This window comes from Dasypus novemcinctus, chromosome 5 (assembly GCF_030445035.2).
Source record: "Dasypus novemcinctus isolate mDasNov1 chromosome 5, mDasNov1.1.hap2, whole genome shotgun sequence".
NCBI lineage: Eukaryota > Metazoa > Chordata > Mammalia > Cingulata > Dasypodidae > Dasypus > Dasypus novemcinctus.
Genome location: NC_080677.1, coordinates 56,695,865 through 56,716,011, shown reverse-complemented (window position 1 = coordinate 56,716,011; position 20,147 = coordinate 56,695,865). Strand labels below are relative to the sequence as shown.

At 39.1% G+C, this 20,147-nt stretch overlaps 1 protein-coding gene and 1 long non-coding RNA gene across 2 annotated transcripts in view; one reads left to right on the top strand and one right to left on the bottom strand.

Moving 5' to 3' along the window:
* PON3 (paraoxonase 3) overlaps positions 1–13,989 on the bottom strand; it is a 37,633-nt gene extending 23,644 nt beyond the window's left edge. The window contains exons 1-2 of the mRNA XM_058296963.2: positions 13,833–13,989; positions 12,313–12,383 (exon numbers count right to left, since the gene is read on the bottom strand). Of these exons, the coding sequence (XP_058152946.1) occupies positions 12,313–12,383; positions 13,833–13,906 (145 nt within the window). The 5' untranslated portion in view covers positions 13,907–13,989. The remainder of the gene's footprint in view (positions 1–12,312; positions 12,384–13,832) is intronic.
* An 85-nt stretch (positions 13,990–14,074) lies between these two features.
* On the top strand, positions 14,075–19,611 carry LOC131278497 (uncharacterized). Its single transcript, XR_009185817.2, has 2 exons — positions 14,075–14,712; positions 14,800–19,611. It is a non-coding gene; the product is annotated as an uncharacterized lncRNA (long non-coding RNA).
* The last annotated feature ends 536 nt before the right edge of the window (positions 19,612–20,147 follow it).

Here is a 20,147-nt window from a genome sequence, read left to right as displayed (position 1 = left end):
AAGTTTCAAAATTAAACAAAAGACGTGAATATACACATCTAAAATGTTCAATGAACTTCAAACAGGATAAACCTAAATAGATTCAAACAGGATAAAATGCCTAAATAGGCATTTTTACTCACTCTGTCAATTGTCAGAGAATTTTGAAAGTCACAAGAGAGAAAAAAAACTGTCATGTACAAGGGCGCCTCAGTAAGATTAAGTGCTAATTTCTCATCAGAAACCATGGAGGCAAGAAGGCAGTGGAATAGCTTATTTAAAGTGCTGAAAGCAAAACACTGTCATCCAAGAATTCTATATCTGGCAAAACTTTCAAAAATGAGGGAGAGATTATGACATTACCAGATAAATAAAAATTGAGGGAGTGTATCACTACTTCACCAGCCCTACCAGAAATGCTAAACAGAGTTCTGCAGGTTGAAAGGTAAGGACAGCAGACAGTAGTAGATCAAAGCACACAAAGAAATAAAAATCCCCAGTGAGGGTAACAACATAGGTAAATATATGCCAGCACTATTGTATTTTTTATTTGTAACACCACTCTTTACTTCTTATGGGATCTAAAAGGCAAATGCATAAACTGTCATGATAAATCAGTGCCTTAGGATTTACAATGTATAAACATGTAATTTGCGACAAGAACTATATAAGGTGGGGTGCCGGAGGGTTATAGGAACATTGTGTATGTGTACTCTGAAGATAAGTTGGTATCAAAGCAAACAAGATTGTTATAGATTTAGGATATTAAATTTAAACTCCATGGTACCTACAAAAAAAAATCAGAAAATATGTAAGCTCATAGGGACAGAAATTGGAGTAGAGGTCGTCAGGGGTGGGAGCCAGGGAATGGGGAGTTAATGCATAATGAATGCATGGTTTCTGTTAAGGGGATGGGAAACTTTCAGTAATGGAAGGTGGTGAGGGTATTGCAACATTATGGATGTGATTAATTCTGTTAAATGGTATGCTTGGGAGTGGCTGAGATTGGAGAGTTTATGTTGTACATGTGTCCCAAGGAAAGAAAAGGGGAAAGGGAAAGGAAAGGAAAAGGAAAAGAAAAAGAAAGTGAGAGAAAGAAAGAGAGATGGAGAGAGAAAAAAGAGAAAAGCAAGCAAGCACTGAGAAAGGCAATGATAAGTGCAATATATGATCTTGGATGGGATTTAGCAAGGGAAGAGAAAAGGTGCAAGGAACATTATTGGGATATATGAAAAAAATTGGAATATAGACTGTAAGCTTTATGTCAGTGTTGTATTTCTTGAGCTTGATAACAGCACTTAAGAGGTTTACATAAGTGAACCTCCTTGTTCTTAGGAAGTGTACACATCCTGAATTGCATGATCTCTGGTTCAGTTCCTTTTCTCTTCCAACACCATTTCTCATATTTCCTATGGCAGCATAAACCTACCTCAGTTAATTCACCTACAACCAAAGTGGGCATGTTTTCAAAGGTGTTGTGCCTGTCTTTATCTACTCATTCCATCAGAGCATAGGGAAGCTAGTGCTTTGCATTCAGAAAAGGAAAATAATTGCCTGCTGATTGCACACTATTCCCACCCCTCCTTAGCAGCTGCTTGACAGGGCCAGTGCATCTTAGCAACAGCAGCTCCTGGGGAGTAAGAGCCCCAGACACCTCCCATGAGTGTTCCCCACATACTCATTAGCCAGTGTACAGCTATCACTACTAGGTCTAAAATCATCTACTGCTTTTTCACTGTCAACCCTTACTACTCGGCATAACTTCATTTATTTGGCCTTTGATCATTCCTCTACAGAAGGATTTCACAGGCACAGTGAGAAACAGTCACTATCAGTGACTCTATCACTTCACATCTTAGAGAGAAGGTTCTGACAGCCAGTTAAGGAAATAAACAGATCCTACAATGGGGTAGAAGCATATCTTATAGAGAGGGAAAGTTACAGGAAGGGAAGAAACGGTAGGTTTAGGGAAGATACAAGGTTGCTGACTTGATAATCCTGCAGGGAAATGCCCTAATAAGGCTCCATATTTCAAGTGCAGCTTTGATTAAATGTCAAGGCCAGGCAAGTACCTCCCTGGTTAAAACTAACCTTGAAAAAAAAACAACAGCAAACAAACAAAAAAATCTATCCTTGACCCTCAAAACCTTGAAAAAAACATGACAATATAGAAAGATTTGTAAGATTTGATTTCTGGAGGGAGAAATATGCCACTTTTCAAATCTTCTTCTCAAAATGAATACTGGGCAAAGGAAACAAAGGAACAGTTTTTCCCTACCAGAAAAGTTAACCCCAAAAGTCCGGGTCTCTAAGAAGACACAAATCAAATTTTCACCTGGGGAATGTATATGGCTCAAGCTGTTAAGAACCCACCTCCCACATGTGAAGCCCCTGGTTTCAGTTTCTGGTGTCTCCTGAAAAAACAAAACACAAACAAGCAACACAAATGAAAAAAAAACTCAGGGGAACTGATGTGGCATAGTGGTTAAGTGCCAGCTTCCAAATATGAGGTCCCGGGTTCAATCTCCAGTACCTCCTAAAAAAAAAATTTCACCAGCTCTGTTACCCCCTACCACCTCCCTGCTAAATCCTTTCATAGTTCTCCATTGCTTCACAAAGTCTCTCATTCAGCCAATATTTGGATCTCATAACTGTTTTAATGGGGATCTTTACTAAAATATTTATTCTACCTTGTTTAGGGTTTGTTCAGCCTCTATTAATGTTTCTGCATTTTTGTGACTCATATTTTCTGTTTTCTGTGGAAGTACTTGTTTCCTGAAGCTTCCATACTAAAAATGTATTGTCAGTGTATAAGAAAGGCAGTGTTAGACAACAGAAAGTACAAGAGCATAAGAGAAAACTACCCCGGGTTCATAATCTAGGCTCATCACCCACTAATTCTGGGTAAGTTACTTGGGTAAGGAACTTAATTCTTCTGCATAGCAGCTTCCTACTCTGTGAAGCAGATAGCAGTACCCACCTTGCTGATTCGTTTGATCATTCCTCTGTAAAGGACTTAACAGAGTGCTTCATACACATTAAGGCTATGTAATAAAGCAGCAATTAATTGTTTTCAGATAAATATCAGTATTATCCCATTCAAAAATGATACATAATCATTCTAATTTGTTTAGGTCCTCAACAATAAAATGTAAATATGTCAAGAGATATAATAGGGATTTTTTCCCTTTTGCTTCCAGCCAGGTTCCAATCATTTAAGTCATTCTATTCAAAAGTATATGGATAATCAGAACTTCATCTTGTGCCTTACAGTATTAGCTGTAGTTTCAGCACAACTCTGTGAAGAGAATGAGAGCCACTGTGTATACTTTAAAAGGATCATGCAAGGCATGGAACTGTATAACGCAGTGAATCCTTTGTTAGAAGATGGTCTGTGGTTAACAGAACAAGTATGAGAACATTCTCTCATGAACTATAGCAAATATATAGTACTAATAGAGGGTGTTGTTAATAAAAGGATGGGTGGGAAGAAATACACACCAAATGTAAGATATGGATTACAGTTAGTAGTAATTTTTTGATAATACTCTTTCATAATTTGTAACAAATGCTTCACAGCAATACAAGGTGTGTTGGTGGTGGGGTGATATATGGGAGTCCTGCATGATGTTATACATATTATTTTGTAAGTTCACAATTTTTACTACACACTTATTGTTTATGTATGTTCATGTATGAATGATATACTTCAGTAAAAATTTTTAAATAAAAAAAATCTAGTTGAAGTGTACAATTTGAGAGTTGTACCATACCTTAGCAATCATCAGGGAGGCAAATCTAGTCTAAATACTGCACTAAATTACTTTCAAGGCCCATATCTTTTAGAGATAACATATTGTGAGTATAAACATTACTCCACAAAATAGTAAACAAATGAATTAGTGTCACATTTCCTTATTTTTAAAAATCAGATTACATCTGACCTTCATCCCCTGTCCCCCCCTAGCTGATGGGAAATTCACAATCTGATTCACTGAATCTCTTTGCTAGGTTTGTGCAATGGTCATAGGTGGTGGGTTTTAAAACTAAGCAAATATTTTGGGAAGACCATCTAGTCTTCATTGTACACTAGTCACACTGAGTTACTCACTGCCACACTTTTTAATTTAGGCAGTTCTGCCACTTTTATGCTCTACTTGGGCACAAGGTCTCTTTGTTCAGACAGGGAGATACAGTGCAGAGTCCAGCCTCCTTAAAGTTACCTTGAAGCCTTTCCTTCTGAGGACCTGTTCCTCCCACAGAACGCTGTCAGCAGTTGGCAAGTGTCCCTGCCGACACTTGGAGGAGCTCAGGCTTTTGAAAACAAAAATCAGGAAGGGGATTGTCTTCACCTAATTCTGCTTTCCAACCCATAGCACAAATCTCCCCAAGACCAGAAAGCATAAGGTTCAGGTTACTCTTTTTTAGAAATTGAGAGAAAAAAAGACAGAAAACCAATATTAAAAAGGGCTCTTATTCAATCTGTTTCTTTTATAGCAAGAAAAGTAAATATAAATTTATATAAACTATCCTGTTACGCATAGATAAATAAGTCACAATCTTTGACCCTAGGGGGTTGTTTGCAACTGATAGGGAGAGAAAGAGAGGACATCAGTAGTTATAAAATAGAGCAGGGTGGAAGTGTCGTAAGTGAATCATGGTTTCAGAATGCTGAGGAAGAAGAGGAGTTTGCAGCTGATTTCAGCAAGCAAAGATGGAAGAATGAGTGAAAAGAATTTCAGGAATAAATGTGAGAAAGTGAAAGAATGCATTCCCATAACAGTGAACAGAATCTGATTTTTTTCTAGAAGCAGGATCAGAAATAATTGGAGGCATGGAGCCATAATAAGCGTGTACAGCATTAACAAGTAGGTAAGATCTGTCAAGTGTGAGGACATGGAGCAGGAAACTGGTGCCAGTGTGTCTCATGCAATAGTATGAGGGACAAAGGGCGAAAGAAATGGTTCCTGGGCTTTGAATTGAGTCTCTTGTGAAAGATGGTACCATAGATAGAAGAAGTCTAGAAAAAGAGCCAGTTGTATGTGGGAGAATCAGAGAAAAAATGACAGAAATGTGAAGTAGATTTCAGATTAGGTTGAGTTTGAGGTGGAGCTACCTGTTAAGACTGAAAAGAAGGCATGCATCTTGAGAGGTTAGGACTCAGGCTATGGAATTTAGATTAATATTCCTGTTACTACTTGAAGATAAATTTTGAATAAATTAAAACTTGAAGCGAGGACTGTCTCTAGGGAAAGGGAGGGGGAAGGGAGGAGGAAGGAAAGAAAAATAAGACAGGCAACAGAAGAACACAGGAGAGTGAGTGAACTATCACTGAGGGAAAGGAGGAGAGTTCAGGAAGTGAATGACCCAAGGGGTAGTGGACGACATTCTTCAAAAGGCGGAGAGGTATGAAAAAGGAAAAAGTCCAAGAAAACAGCTGTAGATTTTATAATTTAGGAAATTCCTGGACACCTTGGATAGGGTGGCTTGAGTAAAGTGGTTGAGGCAGAAGGTCCATTCAGAAGTTGTAGGGAATAAGGGAAATTAAATTACTTGCCAGAGATTGTGGGAAGATGGAAGAGTAGGAAACTCTAGGAATCAGTCCCTCCACCAGAACAACTATTAAACAGGCAGAAACCGTCTGAATCAATCTTTTAAAATTCCAGAGTACAGAAGAACACTGTACAGCATACAGGGAAAAGTGAGAAGATGTAAATTACAGTAAATACAGTAATTGCTCTCCCCACTGTGGTTGTAGGCTGTAGTGGAGTAAAGCCCTTGGTATAGCATGCAGGTTCCAGAAAGGGATATAAAAATCCATTTCCCCAAGATCTGGGATGGGCATGGGCCAACTGTGGATCACAGCTTTTGATTAGTGACTTCAGATTACTGGAGGCTGGGCTCTGAGGGCAGCCATTGATCCAACCCACCCCAGACAAAGGTGGTAGAGGAGACCTAAAGATAGTACACTTCACTAGAACTTCAAGGGACAGTTAGAGGGCTACATTTGCTGGACAAATCAAGAAAGTGTAGCTCTGAGAAGCCATGGCAGAAGCTCCTGGCACCTTTCCTGTCCCCACTTTCATCCCCTCTTGAGGTTAGTTTGGAGCTGGTCAGCACTTTGTGGGTATCTGGTTTTGTTCTGACTGGGAAAGAATGACTTGGGAAACTCTTCTCAGACATGCACTGCTCCCTGAATTTGCCCTCCAGGCAAAAGCCTTTTGACACGGAGAGGAGCATAAGAAACCAATGAGGTGGATGGCCTAGGTCAAAGGCTTGCCTTGTTTAAGTCCAGCAGGGGAACAACAAGAGAGGGAGAAAGTCTGTATCCTGGGAAATAGAGGGGTCATCCAAACTTAGGGGACCTCAGAAGCCATTAGCAAGCACAAGCCCTCAGCAAGACACAGACCAAGAAAAGACAGGGAGGATCCTGCACTTTGAATTCTGCATGGGCAGGCCTTCCTAATAGGAGAGCTGACACTCAAGAAAATCTATCATATTGCCAGCTGGACACAAACTCAAGAAACAGATATCTCAGGAAATAAATTACTTAGAAAGGATATGAAGATGGTGGAGTAGGAAGCTAAAACGTTCAGTGTGCAACAGTATAAGAACAGTGTAGGTGGATCTGTAGTTGGCACTGGGGTTTAGTGTATACCCAGGGGACCTGAATCTCTGGACTGACCATGTGATAGCCATGCCCTGAGCCTCAACAGATTTGCAACTCCTACACTCTGGTTTATTGGACTTACCCCACTCAGCAAACATGGAAGTGAAGAAGGTCAACCACCACACCAGGGAGCCAAGAGTGCCTACAACTGAAAGCAGGAGGATTGCATCCGGCATCCATGTGGAATCTAAGCCCCCCTTTGATATAGATGTGGAGTGGACACAACCATTCCAGGGTCCACAGGATGGATGAATAGAGTACGGATTAGAGTGAACTTACTGATATTCTATTCATGAACTATTGTGATTAGTAATCGAAGAAAATATGGCATTGGTGTGGAGAAAGAGGCCATGGTGGCTGCTGGGGGTAGGGAGTGGGAGGAAGAGATGTGATGTGGGGGCATTTTAGGGACTTGGAGTTGTCCTGGGTAGTGCTGTGGGGACAGTTACCAGACACTGTATGTCCTCCCATGGCCCACTGGATGGACTGTGGGAGAGTGTGGGCTATGGTGTGGACCATTGACCATGAGGTGCAGTGGTGCTCAGAGATGTATTCACCAAGTGCAATGAATGTCTCATGATGATGGAGGAGGTTGTTGTTATGGGGGGAGGAATGGGGTGAAGCGGATAGGGGATATATGGGGACCTCATATTTTTTGAATGTAACATTAAAAAAATAAATAAAGACAAAAAAAAAAAAAAAAAAGACCAGTGTAGGAGCATGCTATTGAAGTTAAGATGGTATCAAATCAGATATGATTCTATATATTTAGAATGTTAACTTGGAGGGTCATGGTGACCACAAGGAAAATATATGAAAAATACATCCTGAGAGACATGAGAAGGGGGTCAATTTGGTAAATACAAAAAATGAAATAAATATAAAAATAGGCATTAACAGAAGAACAGAGGGGCAAAACAGGTAGACTTACAAAGACTTACAAAGACTAAACAGCAATGGCAGAAGAAAGTCCTGTATTATCAGTAGTGACATTATACATAAGTGGATTAAACTCTCCAGTCAAAAGGCAAAGAATGACAGAAAGGATAAAAACACATGATGTAATTATGTGCTGTCTAAAAGAGATTGACCTTAAACTAAAAATCATAACTAGGTTGAAAGTAAAAGGATGGAAAAAATATACTATGCAAGTAGTAATAAAAGAAGTCCTGTAGTGGCTATACTAATATCAGATAAAATAGTCTAAGTCAAAAACAGTTACAAGGGACAGAGATGGTCATTATATACTGATAAAGGGTTCAATTCAACAAGGAGATGTAACAATGATAAACTTACATGCACGTAATAACAGATCCCCAAAGTACATGAAGCAAATACAAATGTGAAGGTAAAAATTGATGATTCTACATTAATAGTAGGAGACTTCAATATACCACTCTCAATAATGGATAGAACAACTTGATAGAAGGTTAATAAGGAAATACAAGAGTTGAGTGATCCTCTAAACCAACTATATATGACAAACATATATATAACACTACTCAACAACAGAACACACATTCTCTTTTAGTGAACATGGATCATTCTCCAGGATAGACCATATCTTAGGTCACAATACAAGTCTCAATGAGTTAAAAAGTATTGAAATTATACACTGTAACTTCTCTGACCACAATGGAATGAAACTAGAAATCAGTAATAGGGGAAAATTAAAAATTCATAAGTATGTGGAAACTGAACAATGTATTCTTAAGTAACCAGTTGGCTAAAGAAGAAATCACAAGGGAAACCAGGAAATATGTTGAGGTAAATGAAAATAAAATACAACATACCAAACCTTATGGGATGGAGCAAACATAATGCTGGAAGGAAATTAAAGTGCTAAATTGTTACATTAAAAAAAAAGAAAGATTTCTAATCAGAGACCTAATCTGAAAATTGGAAGAACCAGAAAAAGAAGAGCAAAGTAAACCCAAAGTGAGTAGAAGAAGAATATAAAGATTAGAGAAGAGATAAACAAAATAGAGGCTGAAAAAATAGAGATAGAAAATAAAAAAGTTGGTTCTTTGAAAAGATAAATAAAATTGATAAACTTTTAGCTATAACTAAAACCAGAAATTAAAAGGGGAACATTATAATTGAGCCCACTGAAATAGAAAGGACTCTAAGAGCATACTATGAATAACTATACACTAACAAATTGGATAACCTGGATGAAATGGACAAATTTCTAGAAACATACAAACTACCTACACTGATTCATGAAGAAATAAAAGATCTCAACAAACCAGTAACTACTAAAGAGACTGAATCAGTAATTTAAAAAAAAAAAAAAAAAACCAAGCAAATAAAAGTCCAGGACCAGATGAGTTCACAGAGAAATTTTATCATACTTTCCAAAAGAATTAACACCAATCCTGCTCAAGTTCTTCCAAAAAATTGAAGAAGAGGGAACACTCTTTAATTCTTTCTACAAGGTCAACAACATTCTCATACTAAAACTAGATAATGATATGACAAGAAAAGAGAATTACAAACTAACATGTCATGAATATAGCTGCAAAAATCTTCAACAAAATAAAGGCAAACCAAATCCAACAGATCATACCATGATTAAATGGGGTTTATCACAGCTATGAAAGGGTGAATTAACACAAGAAAAAGAAGTAATATAGTACACCACTTTAACAGAATGAAGGGGAAAAATGATGATCTCAATTGACCTAGAAAAGGTATGTGACAAAACCCAGACCTTTTCTTGATAAAAACACTTAGAAAACTAGGAATAGAAGGAAACTGCCTCAACATGATAAACAGCATATATGAACAACCTACAGCTAACATCATACTTACTGGTGAAAGACTGAAGGCTTTCCCTCTAAGATCAGGAACAAGAAAAGGATGTCCACTCTCACCGCTGTTTGTCAACATTGCACTGATAGTTCTAGGCAGAGCAATTAGGTGAGGAAAAGAAATAAACTGCATCCAAGTTGGAAAGGAAGAAATAAAACTTTCCCAAGTTGCAGATGACATGATCCTATACAGAGAAAATCCTAAAAATTTCACAACCAAGATCCTAAAGCTAATGTAGCAGTTTGATATTATTGATGAATTCCAAAAAAGAGATATTGGATTATGTTTGCAAACTGATCTTTTCCTCTGGGCATATTAAATTTTATTGGGTTCATAGGTTTACTTAATTAAGTAGTTATGTAAACTCTTGTTCCAGTAGGGTGGAACAAGGGTGGGGACTCACAGATAAAAGGCATGGCAAAGGACAGAGTTAAGGGTTCTTAATGTTGGAGTTTTGATGTTGGAGTTTGATGCTGAAGCTGGAACCCTGGGAAGAAAGGAACCCTAAGCCCAGAGAGAAGAAGACCTGGGAAGAGAGGAACCCAGGAAGACTGAATTCTGTCAGATGTCAGCAGCAATTTTGCTCCAAAATGTGGAAATAGACTTTGGTAAGGGAAGTAACTTAAGCTTTATGGCCTGGTATCTGTAAGCTCCTACCCCAGATAAATACCCTTTATAAAAACCAACTGATTTCTGGTATTTTGCATCAGCACCCCTTTGGCTGACTAATACAGCTAATAAATGAATTCGGCAAAGTGGTGGGGTAGAAGAGCCATGCCTTAAAAGTCAGCAGTGTTCCTTCACACTAGTAATGAACAATCAGAAGAAGAAATCAAGAAAAAAACCCATTTACAATAGCAACTAAAAGAATCAAATATCTAATAATAAATCTAAATAAGGGTGTAAAGAACTTGAATATAGAAAACTATGAAACATTGCTAGAGAAATCAAAGAAGACTTAAATAAGTGGACAGACATTCCATGTTCATGGAAGACTAAATATTGTTTAAGACGTCCATTCCACCCAAAGCGATTGACAGATTCAATGCAATCTCAATAAAAATTCCAACAACCTTCTTTGCAGAAATGGAAAAGCCAATCATCAGATCTCTGTAGTAGGGTAAGGGGTCTAAACTGCTAAAGTCATTTTGACAAAGAACTGAAATTGGACATTGCTCATGTCCTGATCTTGAAATTTAATACAAGCCATAGCAATCAAAACATCTTAGTAGTGGCATAAGAACAGACTTATAGATCAATGGAATTGAATTGAGACCTAAGATATCAACTCATATTTACGGCCAACTGATTTTTGATAAAAGGGCAATGACCATTCAATTGGGAAAGAACAGTCTCTTCAACAAATGGTAATGGTAAAACTGGATTTCCATTTGCAAAAGAATGAAGGTGGACTCCTACTTCACACCATATACAAAAATCAACTCAAAATGGATCAAACACCTAAATATAAGAGCCAGAGCTATAAAACTCCTAAAATAAAATTTAGGACAATGATTTCTTAAACTTCCCACCCAAAGCACCAACACAAAAAGAAAAAAAGATAAATGGGACCTCATCAAAACAAAAACAAAAACTTTTGTGCATCAAAGGACTTTATCATGAAAGTAAAAAAATAACCTACAAAATGGTAGACAATATTTGGAAACCATCTATCTGATAAGTGTTTAATATCCAGGATATATAAAGGAATCCTACATTTCAACAACAAAAAGACAAACAACCCAATTTAAAAATGGGCAAAAGACTTCAAAAAACTTCTCTCCAAAGAAGATACAAATGACCAAAAAGGATTAGCCTCATTAGCCATTAGGTAAATGCAAATTGAAATCACAATGAAATACCATTTTACACCCAGTAGAATGGCTCTATGAAAGAAATTGAAAATCTCAAGTGTTGGAAGTGATGTGGAGAAATAGGAACACTCATTTTTTGCTGGGAGAAAGGCAAAATGATGCAGATGTTGTGGAAGATGGTTTAGCAGAAGTTTAATATAGAATTACCAAATGATCCAGCAACTCCACTTCTAGGTATATATATATATATACCCAAAAGAATTGAAAACAGAGATTTTAACATATATGTGCACACTGCTGTCCATATTGGCATTATTCATAATTGCCAAAGATGGCAAAACTGTAAGAGAATGAATTCCCATTCTTTAAGCTGAACCTATTTCATGGTAATCTGCTTTGAGCAGCCAAGGAAACTAAAACAGATAACATGGATGAACCCTGAAGACATGTTGAGTGAAATAACCCAGACACAAAAGGACACATATTGTATGATATGATGGTTATGGTATAAAGAAAGCAAATTCATAGAGTCAGAATCTTGAATATAGAATACCAGGGGATGGGGTGTGGGTAGGGAATAAGGAACTAAGGCCTAAAAGTTTCTATCTGGGATCATAAAAGTATTTTGGTATTGACTGGTGGTGATGACAGCACAATATTGTTAATGTAATTAATAGCACTGAATTATATGTTTGAATGTGGTCAAAGTGGAAAAGTTTGGATTACATATCAGTTACTAAAATAAATTTTTAAAAAATCCATGGAATTGCACAACACAAACAATGAAGCCTAAGTCAACCCACGGATTTTTATTATTAGTACAATTTTTTAAAATGTGTTTTCATCTATTCTAACAAATATGCCACACCAATACAAGGTGTTAGTGATATGACGGTATAGGGAAATTCTGTATTTCATACATGGTTGTTCTGTTAATCCACAACTTTTCTAATTAAAAACAAGAATTAGTTGGCAGTCAGGAAGAGTGTGACCAAGAAATTATGCCAGCCTCTCTTGGGACCATCATATACATACCAATTCCCTCAATAAGGTGACATTTCTGGAGTTCTACTGGTTCCACTTCTCTTGATACATTAGTTCTCTGCCTGTAGAAGATAAAAACCTACACTGGAGGTCACTGCATGGCATCCAAAATCAATACCTAAATACGGCCTTTAAACACCTTCAGATTGGTTAACTCTATTAAAATTTATGTATAACATAACAAGGAAATTTTTGGTGCCTCCTTTTATTTACTGGTAAATGCGGACATTATGTGGCTTATGTGCCTTGATTACTCAACCTCACATATTTATTGCTGCAAAACTCATGGGAAACATGGGAAACATTTTGCTGCCCAAATAGATTATTTAAGTGTGAGTAATTGAACAATATTATTAATATAAACATACGAAATAGCATTCTTTAATTTTGCCAAAGTATCACCTATTATAAATCTGCCTGTTTCCTCCTTAATCCTCTATATCTTGCCTTTTGCACCCATTCCCCAAACTATTTTATCAAAAATCAACAGGGTTCCCTAACTGCTAAATCCTGTAGCTTTTGCTCTCCTTCTCTCTCTTTTCAATTTCATACTTTCTTTGCACTCATATAAATTCATTAAATTGACCATAATTTAAGCAATTGGTCAAATTATTTTTCAAGATAGTGTTCTTGTTTCCACAGAACACTAAATACTGGGGTAATTTACGTTTTTGTAAAACTATATTCAGGAAGACTCTACACTAAGACTTATCTTACTGTCACTTAAAAAAAACCCTCCTTAAAACTACTTTATGACATTTTTTTCTTATGATTTTCTCACTCAGGTGCACTGGGAGCAAATGTAACAATAAATACTCTCAAACTGGATTAGAAAGTTTTACCGAAAGGCATCAGGCACCTCAAGAAATTAGAGATTGTAATGTCCCAGAACAGCTTCCACTTAGGGAAATAAATAAAAACACAAAGACAACTGAACGCAAGCAGAGGCTCTAGATCTCCTCAGGGCTACCTATCATATCTAATCTTCCTTCTTTCTAGCCCAGTATTGGCTTTTCTTGAGATATGTCTGCGATGGCTATCACCATCAGATGGATTCTTAGAAAATAGCAGTTACCACCTGCAAGTTTCAGCTAATCTCTCTACTATCTGCCTTGCTCTTTTATTCTCAACTCAATAATCCTTAAGGGTTAACCAAGTTCTGTCAGTGTCTGAGACAGGCAGAAGCCCAGCTGGCAGCCTAGTCTCCCCTCCCCCAGGTCTGGCACTTCCACAGGAGTTGGTGTCTGCGCAAGCAGAATGCTGGAGGGCGACCTGGGAAAGGGGACAGGGCTTTCAGAAATTACCTGGGAGCATTACCACCCTAAACTCTTAGGAAAGGAAACAGCCACTTCCACATAAGATACTTTTCAAGGGATACTTTGCTGGGTGGAGAGAGGAATGAGGTGCCGACACTGTCCCTCTTTCCCTCTAGAAAGGGGTCACCGGGCAGCCCTTGGCTTAACTTGGAAAAGGAGAGAGAGGGAGCACCCTTCACCAAGGTGTAAACTCACCTAAACGCCAGTAACCTCTCCCCGACTAGGGCCAGGCCTGCACCCAGCAGGGTGAGCGCCACCAGCTTCCCCATGGTCCCGGGTGCCCTGGGCTGCGAGCGGGCGCCGCGCTCTCCCGCAGGGCCCCGGGCCCGGCTCCGGGCGCCGCCCCGCCCGCTGGTTGGGCGCGGGCCGCAGCGCGTCCAGCCCCGCCGGCGGGACTCGGCGCCGCCCAGGTGCGGCTGCGGTGCTCGGGTTCTCCCGCCCCAGCCCCGCCGCCAGCGCGGCAAGGCCACCCTGCGACGGCCAAGGCCACTTTTACGTGTGGAGCTCAAAGACGCTTTTACTCTCTGGCTTTTTTTTTTTTTTTTCTCCTTTCTTTCTTTCTTTCCGTCCAGGCTGAACCTGCAGGGAGGGGAAAGGGAGCCGGTAGCCGCGGGTTAGATCAGCAGTTCTTCCAGCGGCTTTTGACACACGAGTTGGCGGACTGTGCAGGACGTGCGCTTCTCAGCACCGCGGAAGCCTGTCCCAGCTCCTCTCCTCGAGAGGTGGGACCTGAAGGGGCGGGAGGCGCGCAGCTGGAGTTCAGAGCCAGACACCTTGGGTTTCTTCTGGAAGGAAGGTCATGGGCTAACAAGTCATTGCTCCTGAGGCACTGGGGGGCGTGGAGGAAGAGAATAATCGAAGCGAAAATAGTCGAAGCTTTATCTCATTCTCTTCCAAGATTTTGAGCACACAGAGAGAACCTCGTCTCCGGGCCTCCTCGTCCTACCTCGGTGTGCACACCACTGGTGCGTGCCCAGGTCAATTTGCTTACTGGGTGAGTTTATGAATATCAGTATCTCATCTGGTTGATGAGATAAGGAACAATTAGGAGAAGGAAGTAACAGAATAGGAAATGGTAAGTTGATCAGAGTGGGGAAAACGGGTCAAAAGTTTCCTTGGGAGGTTAGGCTTTGAGAAGACTTCTGGATCCTTCTTTTTCTAGGTCTTCGGTTCCTGTCGGCCAAGGAATGCACTTTCCCCTATCATCATGAAGATCAGGTTGAAGGAGAGGGGCCCGGCTGGTGGTAGCTGAAGTAGGGGAGTCCGGAAGTTTGGGCAGAACTAAGTGGCATCTTCCAGCATGATCTCTCTTAATTTACCAACAGAGAGAAATGGCAGTATGAGTTCAACTGAAAAATTATTGGTTGAGAGACCAGGATTTACCAGGCCTGGGATATTAAGAAAAAAAAAACAGTAGTCCCTGACCTATGGGGTACATAATTACTGTATGTATAGTAAGTGGACAATTACGGTCTGCATAACGAAGCCTAACATCTATGTAACCCTTACGGCATGCCCTGCATTGTTCTTAGAACTGTACATATGTGAAGTCTTTTAGTTCTCAGAGCATCCTCCGAGGTAGGTAACATCCCAGTTTTGCAGATGAGAAAACTGCAGCACAGTGGTTGAGTAACTTGACCTAGATTGCATGGCTGGTAAATGGCAGAGCCAGGCAGCCTAGCTCTGGGGTCTATGCCCTTTGCTGTGCTGCTTCTCTACCAGGCTGCCTCTCTTAAAGCTACGGAAGATGGCCTGTACTAAAAGAACACTCTGAAATCTAGAGTTTCATTGATAACTTTTTTGTTTGTTTTTTGTTTTTAGACCTATTTACTCTTCTTTACAACCAAATCACTGGTCCAGTTCCCATCTATTTTACACTTAATACCACTGAAATCAATAGATTATTTCTCCCTCAAACAATATGAAATGCCACCACCAATCACTTTACAGTCACAAAAATAATCATTTATATAATACACATGAGTAAAAAGATTTGAGTTTTGCTTTTAAGTACTCATATAGTCTTTCCTGCATATGTGCAACTAGAAGATAACTTATTTTTAGGATCATTAATTGTAAAAGAGTGGAAGCAGAGGAGGACTGTGATGCCTAATTCATGAGGATTTAGGAGTAGCTATATGGAGAAGGGAGGAGGGATCCCAGAGCTGAGGGGCCAGGGCCTGTGTGTGGGGCATGGCTCCAGGCTGCCTTGGTTTGGATCTAGCTTGGATAAGGCACTCAACTTTCTTAAGCTGCAGATCCACCTAGGTTGCTTAAAATTAAAATGTGACAATGCATGTTAAGTGCTCAGCACCATGCTTGGCACAGTCAGTAACAGGTAATGGGTCTGCAAACATTAACTGTTAATTACATTCGAATCTGCTCATGGGACTGTAGGCTCCTTTTAAGGAGAGATTCCATCCCACTGATCACTGGGTCTTCTAGTGCCAGCCACAATACCTTGTACTTAACACTTGCTCAGTGAATATTGATTACATGGATGGGTACAAAATATGGGCTTGGGAGAAGTAAAAAATAAGGAAAGTAAAAAGAAATGGAATGGATGAGGAAATAGTAAGCATTGTACCATATGCTAAGCAGTTTACATGCATTATCACATTATTTTTAATTATCCTCACTTTACAATAAGGAACATGAAGCTTACAGAGGTTATGTAATAACTTGCTTAAGGTTATGTAACTAAGAATATCAGAGCCTTCATTTGGACACAGGTCACAAATGAACTAAAGTTCAAGTTTCCCATTATTGTAATTGCTGCCTCCCAGCGAAACATGAAGAAAGGAAAAAAATGAAGAGGTATATTCACAGGCAAATGATTGAAGATACTTTATTATATTATCATTTATTTTTAAATTCTTCACTTTAGGCTTTGTCTGGGTTCATTCCCTTTACTCTAAACCTTAGAGGTCGTTTGTTATCTTTTTGCAGCCCACATGGGAAAGGCCTGCCCCCACTCAGGTGCAGCCTGTAATGTGCTAGTGTCACCTGTGCTGAGTGCCTTTGGCAGTGAGGAGCTCCAGGGCCTGATAGGGCTGATGCTGCACTACACAAGTACCCAGTGAATGGATGGGGTCTTAAGAAGCCATACTTTGTCAAGAGAGGCCTTTCCAGATTAATCTTCCATGCAATTCTAGAGGGTTCTTCTTGAATATTCTGTAGACCCTCTTTGACTGTAGTTTGGATTATTCCTCCAGATGGATCCAACATACATTAAAATTTGATTCAACAAGAACTTAGACTGCAGGACCAGAAGGAGAAACAGCAGCACTGCAATAAGTAGCCTTGTTCATATCTTATTTTGAACATGTGCAAGCATATCTGTGGGATACATTGCCAGAAATAGGCTTGCTGGGTCAAAGGGTAAATGCTTTTGTAAATTTGACAGATATTTTCTAAGTGTTCACCAAGGAATTGTAAGAGATGAAAACAAATACTAGTCCGACATGAAGAAATATAGGGGAGACATTCTTAAAGTAGGATGGCAGAGAAGGCCTCTCTCAAGATGTGACACTAAAGCTGAGACCTAATGTAAGAAAAGAAGCTAGATTTGTAAAGCATGGGAGGAAGAAAATCCCAGGTAAATTAAAAAGCTTGTCAGTAAAAATGTTACAATCCCTTGGTGAACAGTTAGGAAATATCTGTCAAATTTATGAAAGCATTTATCCCTTGACCCAGCAAGCCTATTCTGGCAATACATCCCACAGATAGGCCTGCACATGTAACATTAGCACGGCTGAAGTTTCAGGGAAGAGAGGAGTGCAAGATGATACTGGAGAAGGAAGCAAGAGAGGAGACAGAGCCTTGCAGGCCTTGGTGAGGAAGCACAGAACAGTTTTAAGCTTGAAGATGGTGTCACCTGAGCATGTTTGCTACTCAGGAGAAAATGGATTGGAGAGTGGAAATTACTCAGAGAGGAGCCCACTTGGAAAAGTGTTTCAGATTGTAATGGGCTCGATTAGGTATTTTGTAATGGAAACAGGATGAGAGTAAATTTGAGACATAAGGTGAAGATAGAATCAAGTAGAGTTACTGCTGGTTAAGGACAGAAGAAATCAAGGATGACTGCAGGTCTGAGGTAGAGATATTAATTTGAAGTGATTAGCCAAAGGTTTGTCAGCCCATGGGAATGCATGAGAAAGATGAGAGAGGAAAGAGAGTCCAAGTCTGGGCCCTAAGGAAACATTATATTTCTACTTTGGATGAGGTGGGGACCCAGGAAAGAAGGAAGAAAAGGAGCAACCTATAAAGTAAGAGGGGAATGGTGTTATGAAAGCCAAAAGAGAAGAGTGTTTCAAGGACAGGAAAGTAGAGCATTTCAAATGGTGCTAAGAAGTGAGAAAAGAGAGAAATCATCAAATTTGATATTTTTAATATCTTGGTGAAATTGACAAAAACAGTTTCTGTATGGTGAAAAGCAAAGCCAGACCATTATGGGTTGAGGAATGAATGGGATGTAAGTGGAGACAATGTGTATCTCTAGAAGTTTAATTATGATGTGTGTATTAGTTATCTGATACTATGTAACAAATTATACAAAAACATGGCAGCTTAAAACAGTATTATCTCAGATTTGTTGTAGCTCTAAAATTGGGAAGCAGCTTAGTGAGGTGGTTCTGGCTCAGGGTCTTTCATGAGGTAGCTGTGACAATGTCAGGTGGGACACTTCCAATGTGACTCACTCCTATGGCTGTTGGCAGTAGGTCTCAGTTCCTTGCCATTACATGGCAGCTGGCTCCCCCTAGAATGAGTGATCTGAGAGAGCAAGGAGGAAGCCACAATGCCATTTATGACCTAGTCTCAAAAGCCACTTCTAAAAGAGAGGTGAATTTGGTTCATCTTTTGAATAGAGTGTCAAAACTGTGTGGACATATTTTTACCACGACAGTAGGGTTCAGAGAAATGATGCAGTAGTTATAAATGTGGGTTTTTTTTTAATGCAAGATAATGTGAGAAGTACAAAAGCATTCAGAGAATATTCAAAGAAGTGAGTAAAGGGTGGACATGTGACTAGACAAGGAGAGATCTTATGTAGAGAGGGGACTATTGGATGGGGGGGAGGGGGATTGTCAATGGATTTGAGGCTGAATGAGGCCACCATTGTAGAACAATAGCAATAGCTGTGCAAGTGACTTGGAAAAACAGAATGTGACTGTTGGAGAATTTGAGAGTTGAAATAAAGGTTTCAGAGGTGAAGAAGTTCTGGTACAGAATATGACCATGGGAATGGATGACTGAGGTTGAGTGGAGGAAAAGAGTATGATGAATAAAGAAGTCTAGACACGAAGAAGGTGGGTGCTGGATGATTTATGCATGTAGGTTTTTAAATCACTGGGAAAGAAGACCAGATGAGGACTTTCAATTTTATTGAAATTGTAATTCCTTACAAAATGGATATTATTATCCCATTTTAAAGATAGAAATTGCAGTAGAAAGCTGTGAAAAAGAATATGGAATATCTCTATGAACTGATAGCGATTTCCAGGAAAAAAAGCAAAGGGTGACGCAAGGTATATTAGTCACCTTTTGCATAAAAATTGAAGGAGAAATGTGACAACACACACACACACACATACAGACCCACAATACGCTCACAGATATAATATATTGACTATTTTAAAATAAACAAACAAACAACAAAAAACCACCCAGGAAGGCTTTATCAGAGTCTAATGAAAATGTATTTCTGGGGTGTGGTGGAGGACAGGCAGGTATGGGAGGAAGGCTTCTCTGAAGATTCTTTTTTATATAACTTTGACTTTGAACAGTATTAGTGTTTTACATATTTTAAAAACACAAATGAAATTTAAGAGGTTTTTATAAAGTAAACCCTAAAACTGAATATGAACAGAAAGTAATGGACTGATACTCTAACTACACAGAGAATTAAATCAAGTACTTTTGGATACCATACTCTGACTTTATATCCTTAGAAAGGTATATTTAAAGACAAAAAGAACTGCAAGATGGGAAAATGAAAAACACGAGATACCATTTTACACCAATTAGGTGGTTAAAACAAAAAAGATAGACAATAGCAAGTGTTGGGTAGGATGTGGAGAAATTGGACATTGCTGGCAGGAAGGTGAAATGATACAGCAGCTGTTCAGCAGTTCCTCAAAAAGTTAAACATAGAAGTACCATATGAACCAGCAATTCTACCCCTTGGTATATATCCAAAAGAACTGAGAACAGGTATTCAAACACCCAAATATGTATCAACAAATGAAAGGATAAACAAAATGTGGTATATCCATACAATAGAATATTATTTAGTCATAAAATGAAGTACTGATACATGCTACAACATGAATGAACCCAGAGAACATTATGTTAAGTGGAAGAAGCCAAACACAAAAGACCACATATTTTATAAGTCCATATATATGAAATAGCCAGAGCAGAAATCTCCAGAGACAGAAAGCAGATTAGTAGTTACCAAGAGCTGGGGGCAGGGGGAAAGGAGGCAGATGGCATAATGGATATGGGGTT